Source organism: Echinops telfairi, unplaced genomic scaffold, assembly GCF_000313985.2.
Source record: "Echinops telfairi isolate 266 unplaced genomic scaffold, ASM31398v2 ScPeMD7_7468;HRSCAF=8506_0, whole genome shotgun sequence".
In the NCBI taxonomy this organism is placed as follows: domain Eukaryota; kingdom Metazoa; phylum Chordata; class Mammalia; order Afrosoricida; family Tenrecidae; genus Echinops; species Echinops telfairi.
Genome location: NW_022111369.1, coordinates 46,291,899 through 46,301,718, shown reverse-complemented (window position 1 = coordinate 46,301,718; position 9,820 = coordinate 46,291,899). Strand labels below are relative to the sequence as shown.

Here is a 9,820-nt window from a genome sequence, read left to right as displayed (position 1 = left end):
AAGTACAACCTCCCAAGCTGCTCCATGGGAGAAAGTTGAACCTATTTGGTGCTATAACAAATTACAGCCTTGCTATTCTGTAAACACTCAGTTGCTAATGGGAAGGTCAAAGATTCATTCTTAGCTGTTGCTGTGCAGGAGGAAAAGGTAGCAGTCTGCTTCCATAAAGCTTTACAGTTTAGAACCTCTATTGCAACTCTGTCTTTGAGGGTTGCTACGAACTGGAATCCACTGAACAGCTGCAGGCTTGTTCTTTGGTATAATTAGTACTTCTCAAAATGAGGCAACTGGGACCTCATCCCATATGATTAGTCCTTTAGTCAGATTGCATTCGTTTTCTTGCATGTAGACCATAATCGCATGGATTTCCATGAGGTAGTGCTTTAGGGAAAGGATGTGTGTAGGTTTTACATTTACATTTGATTTTTGCTGTGTCATTTGAAAAGGATGTAAGTATGAAAGCTGGTGTGAATCTTTTTTTTAATGCTAATAAAGTCATTTTTATTTTCATAGCTTGAAGTAACTTAATAGAAACTTATTAATGAAATAATGTGTAAAGGTGAAACAGAATTAAGCCCTCCTGAATGTGAAAACATATTGAGGCAAAGACTTATGACTTGACTGTTTCCATATAGCATGGGTATTTCTTATTTCACAAATATTTCCCTTTGACCAGATCAGCCACTCCTGACGTATAATACTCTTAGCAGTTCATTATCACCATGAGCCAAGAACAGATTGGCTCATTATTTTGGAGGCAAGAAAAAGAAAAGAGAAAGGATTTTATACCTTTACTGCTGCTACAACATAATAAGTGGTCTTGTTGTAAGTCTTGGATTCTCATTTTCTAGGCTCCTAAATAAATAACGATTTTTTAATTTAGACCAATTTAATTTGCTTTTCAGACCATGTTGAAGAGCAAACAGTATGCAATGGAATCACTCCTGAAAAAGATGTGGATGGATTTCATATTATCAATATTGGAAGGTTGTGCCTTGATCAGCATTCTCTCATACCTGCCACTGCCAGTGCTGTTTGGGAAATAATTAAGAGAACAGGTTGGTAACTTGGGCTTTGTAAGGACTGAATTACTAAATGTTGTAATGAGATTTTGTATATTGCATTAGTCCTATTGAGTGACACAAATGAACAAGTCATCAAACTTAAGTCTGTAGGAAGATTTAAGTGTCAGAAAGAGAGTAAGCCAAACTAAATAAAACAGGACCATGCAGTCGGTGTGCACATGCAGGGCTGTCTTAGAGAGAGTGGCTTCTTGTAGGGGTTGAATTTTCCATATATAAAGTGTCCCTCTCTACTTTTAAACTATAAGCTTATTGTGATTGTTGAAAATTATTCCAGAGTGTACAATGCTTTTTCCTTATCTTTAAAAGTAAAATATGCTAAACATACGAGGGAAGGTAAAAAATATTGCTACAAAAGCTTAGAAACCTCTTGATTAAACAAAAATGTCAAAAGTGAAGCTTATTGTTTCTCAATGTTTCTTCCATGTTAGGATTTATAGGCCTGGGAAGGCAGAGTTTCCATCTCTAACCTTTCCTTGAAAGATTCTGTATTATTTGATTTGCCCTACATTGGAACGGCAGTTTGGCATCCCCGAGGGACCCAAATTGTTCTTTTTTTCATTATGTTTTGAATTTTGGGTACCAAAAGGAGTCTAAAGGGGAAAAATCAGCACCGTCAGGTAGAAGAGTTAGGGATTTCCAGCAACATTCTCATAAGTCAGCCCTCATACAAGAATGAGCAGATACATTGTTATGATGAAAAAAAATTCGTGGGTGTAGCTTTCCTGGCCTTTAAGTCTCCAATGGAGTTTCACATTTCTTAGAACTTTTTTGGTAATAAGACCCCATGATCATACTTTGTCTTTCCAGAAAATTTATCAAGATCACCCTTTGAAATACCAAAACAGTTGCCAGAGCTTAAAGACATGTTTACAATCCATACATGTGAACTGAAAGCCTTACCTCCATGTGAAGGGGTACCCAAAAACAACCAGACTTTTTTTTCCAAAGCTATGCATTTAAATTTTTTTATAAAACAACTTTATTACTTTCAAACTACTCTACATTGTACTTAATACATTCATCAAATCTGTGATTCCATTCTTGGAAACATTTTTCAAACCCATCTGTTTAGATGGCTGATAGAACCTCCCTCATTTTTTCTTCACCTCGTCTACAAGGTCAAATCACTGTCCTTTCATATCCCTCTTCATTCATGGAAAGAAAAAGAAGTCACACAGAGTGAGGTCAGATGAGTAAGGTACATGGGGCAAGAGAGTCATGCTGGTTTTTCCCCAAAATGGCACACTGAGAGGGCTACGTGAGCAGGTGCTTTGTCATGGTGGTAAAACCCATTCCCCGTCTCCCACAAATCAGGCCTTTTTTGTCACACACTGTTGTACAATCTTCTGAGAACCTCTATATATACAGTTTGATTAATTGTCTGACCTGGTGAAACAAACTCTAAATGCACCATCCCCCTCACATCAAAAACAAAACTATTGAGCATCTTCTTGATCTTTGATTTCACTTGAAGAGCTTTTTTCAGGCGAGGTGATGATGGCATCTTCTACTGGCTAGATTGATGTTTGTTTTCAGTGTCATAAGAATAGCACCATGTCTCCTCACCAGTAATGACCTTGGGAAAAAAATTCTGGGTTGCTTTGGAGCTGATCTTTCAGAGCACAGAATGTTTCCACTTGACACTCTTTGTCCTGGTCAGTCAGTAGCCATAGCACACATTTCACAGTGACCTTTCTCAGTCCCAGATCTTCTGTTAAAATTCACTAAACTGAAAGGATTAAAAAGAAATTCCCTGAACTGACCTCCAAATAGTCCAGACAACGTCCCCATCCCCTCACTGGTTTGTCAGTCTTCGAGCACAAGTGCTTGCATTTTGTTGACATTTTCATCCGTTTGGAAAGTTGATGAATGGCCAGAACAAGGTTTGCCATCAATCAATATTTCATCTTTTTTGAAATGAGAAAACTACTTGTACACTTGAGCTTTTCCTTGTAAGCTGTGTTCAACATCACAACAGTTTCTGCAGCATTTTTCCTGAGCAGCAAACAAAATTTCATAGCCACCTGCTGTTTTCTTAAATAGACCATCACCAAAAATGAGGTTTGAGCGAAACTGCATTTATGAAAAAATTCACTGTGACCATAGAGAACCTTCCCATGTGATGCTACTGGGTGCACTACCTCAGAGGGAGTTCCTGGATGCTCACTTAGTGGGGAAAAAAATGCATACTATGAAAGTTCCACACAGGGGAGCTCTTTTTCCATGTCTATAGGGGTTACCCCCTCGTATTTCAAGATTTTCTTGATTGGTCTAGATTTTCATAATAAACATTTACTTCTGAGCTGTGATAAATATAGTAGGGATCTCAAGGACTCTTGAGGTGTGCAGAGATGTTCACCCTTATGCTGTCATCTTAATTGCCTTTCGTACTGATGATTCTCCTGCCTCCATCACTGCCACTTCCATTTCTGGCTGTGTCTTCTCTTTCCTAGTCTGCTGTTTCCCAACTAAGAGTGAAAAACCCCAAGGGAAAGCAGATGCTCGAATCATTCCCCTCAAATGTTACCACTTGGAAAAACCTTACAGTAGTTCTGACAATCTCATTTTATGTACAAAGAGACCCGCTTCTCCATTTGTAAGCTCAGATCTCGCCTCTGGGGTCAAGTGCATGCATTTCGTGAAGCATATTCTTCTGTCATTTTATTCTGTTCTATAATTGGTCAAAGATTGGTTTTCAATTAAGCATGGCATGATTGTACTTTAAGCTCGCAAACACTGTTACCATTGAGTTAATTCCAGGTCCAGTAGGACAACGTACAAGTGCTCCCGTAGGCTCCCCACGGCTGGGATCTTTACACAAACAAACTGCACAGCTGGTGGGTTTGAACCGCTATCTTTCAATTAGCAACTGAGCACTTTAACCACTGTGCCACTAGCACTCCTTTTTTTTTTTTGTACTTTATATGTTTTAATTAATGGTTAATATGTGTAAGCTTCTACACTTCTAACTCTTCATGTGAATCTCCATGTTGGAAAGTAATTTAATGGCAGGTTGAAAATACTAGTGGGCTTTGTAATTCTGACATCATCAGAAGCGAAGTGTTAAATCCAAGAAGCATTAAAAAGCAGTATTTATAGATAATCACTGAGTGCATCGCACAAGTTACACAATAATCCAAATTTAATTAGAAGTTTTTAAAGAATGTTACACTTGACAGTTCAGATGTTTAATTTAATTTAATTCTTGTTGGTACTGCACTCAAATCAAACTCTGTATTTTAAGGAATTGAAACGTTTGGGAAGAATGTGGTTGTGGCTGGAAGATCCAAGAATGTAGGGATGCCCATCGCAATGCTTTTACACACTGATGGAGAGCACCAACGGCCAGGAGGTGGGTAGGATCTTGGCGGTTGTATATCTCCATGTAATTTCATTTATTTATTTATTTTTTACTTCTTAAAGCTATGACTTTAAGGTTTTTGAACATTAGGAGCTTCGTGGGTTTACACAATTAAAAACCATTCAAAAAACCAACAATAACAATTGCTGTTAAGTTGATTCTGACTCTTGACAATCTAGTGTATGTCTGTAGAGTTTTCATTTGCTGATTTTTGAGAAACAGACTACAACGTCTTTATTCTGACGTGCTGCTGGGTGTACTGGACACTTTAACCCCTTGATATGCTATAAAGCATGCTAACCTTTATACTGTAAGAGTGGTGAAAGAGTGTTGCCTGAACTCCCCTGGCTTCACCAGGAGAAAGGAGAATCAAACTCAACCTCAGCCCAAGGCTGACTTTTTAAAGGTGCAGGTCAGCCACGCCTCTACCCTTTAGCCTTCTTACCAATTCTGGCACCACTTAACCCTTTGCAAGAATCTCTACTTCTCTGCTGGAGGTGGTCATTCGTTGCAATGGCTGCACAGAACTTACATGCCACACTCATAATCACGACGCATATTAGGGAAGTTACCAGGTTGTAATTCAAGAACAGAAGGGCTCAGGATACAGTTCGTCTGATGAGGAGCTCCTCTTCTAACCACCTGCTGGCACGTCTAACTCTCAGCCATGTGACTTTCTGACTACTGCCTGGCATGGACAAGTGCTACAAAACTCCTTCAAGACTGCTGATAAATGTCCCTAAATCACACCCCTGTGCCATACGCCTACCCTGGAAAACACTCAGCTCTAGCTTTGTGAGTGAGCAAACACCGATCCCCATATTAAATGCCTAGAAGCATCTCGCTTCACAAATGAGCCTCTTATCCAAAGGCATAGTTTTCCTTTTGTCCCCCTGGGACCAAAAGCCCACAGTTGTGTTTTGTGCCCTTGGTTGTGCTGCCTCTGCTGTCATCTCTCCTCTGGTATCACAGCTCTGATTGCTTATTCAAGAATGTTGCATGTATTGGATTTCTGAGTCCAAAGGATGTGCTCCATTCCTTTTTTCTTTCTTGATGGTAGGGTTGTGTCCTGTTTCTGCTTCTGAGATAGTTCATTGTATACCCAGAAGACGACAAAATTGGCCAATTCATAAGTTAGAATTCCATACATACTATTTGTGTTTCCACCCGATCATTTTGTAGAAGTTACAAAGACAAGGTCCAGAAGAGCCACAACAAAGAAAGTACTGTACTCTCACCACGCAAGGTTCTCTTTGATACCATGAAAGGAGTTTATTACTGCACTTAATGCCATGGTGATCTTGAAAATGAATAAAGGAATGGTTGAAACTATGGGGCCCCCGTGGTACTATTTTTTTTTGGCTATTGGCTGTATAATCTTTTAAAATTCCTAACAATATCAATGCCAAGAAAGAGAAAAAGCCACTGTTGTTGGTATTGCTAGTCATGGTCAAGGTGATTCTGACTCAGGGAAATCCTGTAAGTGTAGAATAGAATGGTTCCATATGGTTTTGAGGCTGGGACCAAGATGACGCTGCGTGTGTTTGAACTGCTAAGAGATACATAAAAATCACATGTTTTAGAAAATAGAAAGCCAAGAGCAAAATAGAAACTTGTTTGATGTCGTAGATGTAGAAATAGTACCAAATTAGTTTAACTAACCATAGAATCAGTCTAACTTCAGGAGGGGCAGTGACCAAGATCAGCCCAAAGCTAATTTCCATAAGGTGGGGGCCAGACATCTCTCTATTCTCCAACCTAAGCCCAAATGTCCCTCCTACTGTCTATGTCTCCTTTGAGTTTGCTAATCCAGCTCTGCCATATGCCCCTTGCAGACATGTCACTGCCAGCTCCATTACCAGTCTCCTTTTGTTGGTCACTGTCTTAAGTGTGACCGTCTTTGGCCCATTCCACAGCTCTTTTCGAAAGTTTCTTGCTTATGTTGTCTCTGCTTCTCTCTTGCCTTTTGTCCTTGCTGCTTTTTCTCGCCTCCTGCTTTTTTCTGTCTCTGAAATCTGTATGGGATTGATTGCTTATTATCTAGAAACATCTCATCAATTTCAGAGTATGGGCCTTCCCCCAGAGCCAAGAACTGACTGATTCCCTCTCAGCAGGTCACAGACCCTTTATTTGCATAAGAGGCTACAGGTACTCTATTTGCATAGACTATAGTCACTCCATTTGCATCGTTAATTTGCATCTTTAATTGCATCGTACAAGGTACATAGCAGTCATAGGGCAGGCTGTAATTAGGGCCAGAGAAAGAGTATTACACTTCAACTTTACCTATGAAATGCCTTGACAAATTAGCAAGTCCTTGAGACAGAAAACTAAGGCAAAACTGGAGAACCCTAGTTTGTTGATCTCAAATTCTGGATGTTAATACACGTGTTATCTTGGTTGAGACCATGCATATGAGAATTTTTTTAAAGCCATAAGGACTTCTAGAATTATGTCTAATGATCACTTAAATTAATTATCTAAAACGAAGAATGAAGGGACATTTAAGTATTATTTCCCTTTCTGGAAGTAAGAATTTAAATACTTCAGAAAGTAACAGGGTTTTTTTTTTTATTAATCATAGAAACTTGTACCTCATAATACTCCAATTAATTTCAGAAAGCTTTCACTTTTCAAGAGCTTTGTAGAGTGTCCTGTGTGGTAGAAGGAGCACAGTCCCCTATAATCTCGTTTTCCTGATGGACTAGTCACTTCTATCATAATCCAGAAGGATTTAGCTAGTATTTCTGAAGGCATAATAGATCTTCATGTTTGCCTTTTATCTAACGTCTATTATGACCATAGAGATTTCTAGCAGATAGGAATATTGTCTGAGTTGTACTCTTTTTGTTGCAAAACTGTGACCAAAAACTAATCAGTATTTTCTCTCCTTTTTTTACTTCTTCAGTGCTCCCTCCCTTCCACTATCATGATCCCGATTCACGGTTCACTTTCTTATCTCATTAATGACACAGACATAGCATTATTTAGCTCCACAATTCAGATAATCCTTTCTTATCAACTGTCTTATTTAGTTCTCATTCTTGGCACATGTTGATATAATTCCCATTTTGCCGCTAATGAAAATGAGCTTTAAAGAGGAGCTGATATCAAGGGCTCAAGTAGAAAGCAAGTGTTTTGAGAATGATGATGACAACAAATGTACAAATGTGCGTGACACGATGGATGTATGGATTGTGATAAGAGTTGTACAAGCCCCCAATAAAATGATTAAGAAAAAGAAAGAAAGAAAATGAGCTTTGGAGACCAGACATGAGTAATCAAAAGCCACACAAAAGAGAACTGGTAGATCCAGATGGAAAAGCTGGGTGTGCTGACAGTATGGTTAGAAAGAAAAAAAGGCCTAGACAGAGGCAGGCTACCCTTCATTGCCCTGTGACACCAGGCAATTCATTTAATCTGCGTCAGCTTTCATTTTGCCTCACTTGTAAATAAGTGGCATTGAGCTAATGTAAACATTAAATGAGATAAAGAATATAATACATACATTTTCGGGCCTGACATACAATAAGTTAAGCCCTTAGGACATGCCAAGTTTAGCGATTGCTGTTATCTCTGTTCTTATGCCCAATGAACAATCTGCAACCACAATAACCGTGAAGTTTGGAGTAACAAATTCTGAGGTGAATACAGTGAACCCTCGTTTATCGCGGTTAATCGGTTCTAGACCCTACCGTGATAAATGAAATTCCGCGAAATAGGATTCCTTATTTGTAAATCAAATATTTTCGTAGTTAGAGCATAGAGGACATGAAAAAACACCCTTTAGTCACCATTACACTCGTATTACCCAATTTATTAAACGAAAAATGGAAAATACAGTAAAACATTTTGGACGTTACAATGATCATTTATTATTTATTATATTATTTATGGCATCTAGTTTACAGTATTACATATTTCACATACAGTATTATTATACATGGGTTCTTACAAATACTGTAATCAATAGCCTATGAAATGACTTAAGGAATGTACTCTACAGGTGGGTCGCCGTCTTTTTCCTCTGAAGGAGCAGGTGTAGGCAGTGAGTGCTGTTACGCAAAAAACGCGATAGAGTGAAGCCACGGAAGTTGAAGCGCGAAGTGGCGAGGGTTCACTGTAAATCATTTTCTACTCTTATTTCAACGATTTTATTATTTTGCTGGGCATTGTATGTACTTTTTGGCAATAATTTCTTTTTATTTTTGGTAAGAATTTTAATAAACTTAGATTTTACTAAAGTTCATTATGAATTGGCACCAACTTAGTGGCACCAAGCAGCAGCAACACATAAAATAATTGTATTGGGAATATGGCAAACTATTCTAAACAATACTATGATAATTCTAATATTCTAAATGATATACTTTCTTAGAGTCACCAGTAAACTATGTGCTAATTTTTTTGTTCAATTCTAGTTTTGGATTATTTGTATGTAAAATACCTGTCTACGAAAATTAATTTACCTTTTTTAATCATGAAAATTTAAAACAGACATTCTCATGTCATAAAGTATGTTAATTTTAAGAAATATTTTACAAAATTATTTTATTTAAAATGTAAAAACTTGAGCAAAAGTCGAAATAATTATAATACTGGTTAATTACAAATTAAGTAAGCTTATTTTTATTATAGTGATACCAATGGGGCATTATAATTGCAGTATCTACAAATCTGGCTAGGAACTGGAAGCACAGGGAATCCAGGATACATGATCCCTTCAAGACCAGTGGTGTGAGTGGCGATGCTGGGAGGGTGGAAGCAGGGTGGGGTAGAAAGGGGGAACCGATTACAAGGATCTACATGTGACCTCTTCCCTGGGGGATGGACAAAAGAAAAGTGGGTGAAAGGAGACGTTGGACAATGCAAGATATGAAAAAATAACAATTCGTAAATTATCGAGGGTTCATGAGGGAGTGGGGAGCAGGGAGGGAGGGGACAAAATGAGGAGTTGATGCCAGGTACTTGGGTGGCAAGCAAATGTTTTGAGAATGATGAGGGCAATGAATGTGCAAATGTGCTTTACGCAATTGATGTATATATGGATTGTGATAAGAGTTGTATGAGCCCCTAATAAAATGATTAAAAAAAAGAATTGCAGTATCTAAAAGGCAATAAATTGTATTAATAATGATATCAGAAGATTTGCAACATGAATTTTGTTGTTAGACACAACTCTGGTGGTTCATAAATGAGATAGACATGGATGGCATTTAATCTGAAAACTATAGAATCGGAGTGTGGAGATGCATTATTAATGGAATGAATTGTCGAGAGTTGTTTGGTGAAGATGTAGAGTCCATGGGAATGATAATATTTGAAGTGTCCATGTCTGCTGGAACAATAATTATGTACACTGTTAGCTAATGAA

The 9,820-nt window shown here is 38.1% G+C and overlaps 1 protein-coding gene across 3 annotated transcripts in view; it reads left to right on the top strand.

Moving 5' to 3' along the window:
* The window catches only part of MTHFD2L (methylenetetrahydrofolate dehydrogenase (NADP+ dependent) 2 like), a 165,616-nt gene that overhangs the window by 41,606 nt on the left and 114,190 nt on the right, over positions 1-9,820 (top strand). For all 3 annotated transcript variants that reach the window (XM_004703199.4, XM_045284284.1, XM_045284283.1), the window contains exons 4-5: positions 906-1,058; positions 4,330-4,437. In XM_004703199.4, coding sequence (XP_004703256.1) covers positions 906-1,058; positions 4,330-4,437 — 261 coding nt within the window. The remainder of the gene's footprint in view (positions 1-905; positions 1,059-4,329; positions 4,438-9,820) is intronic.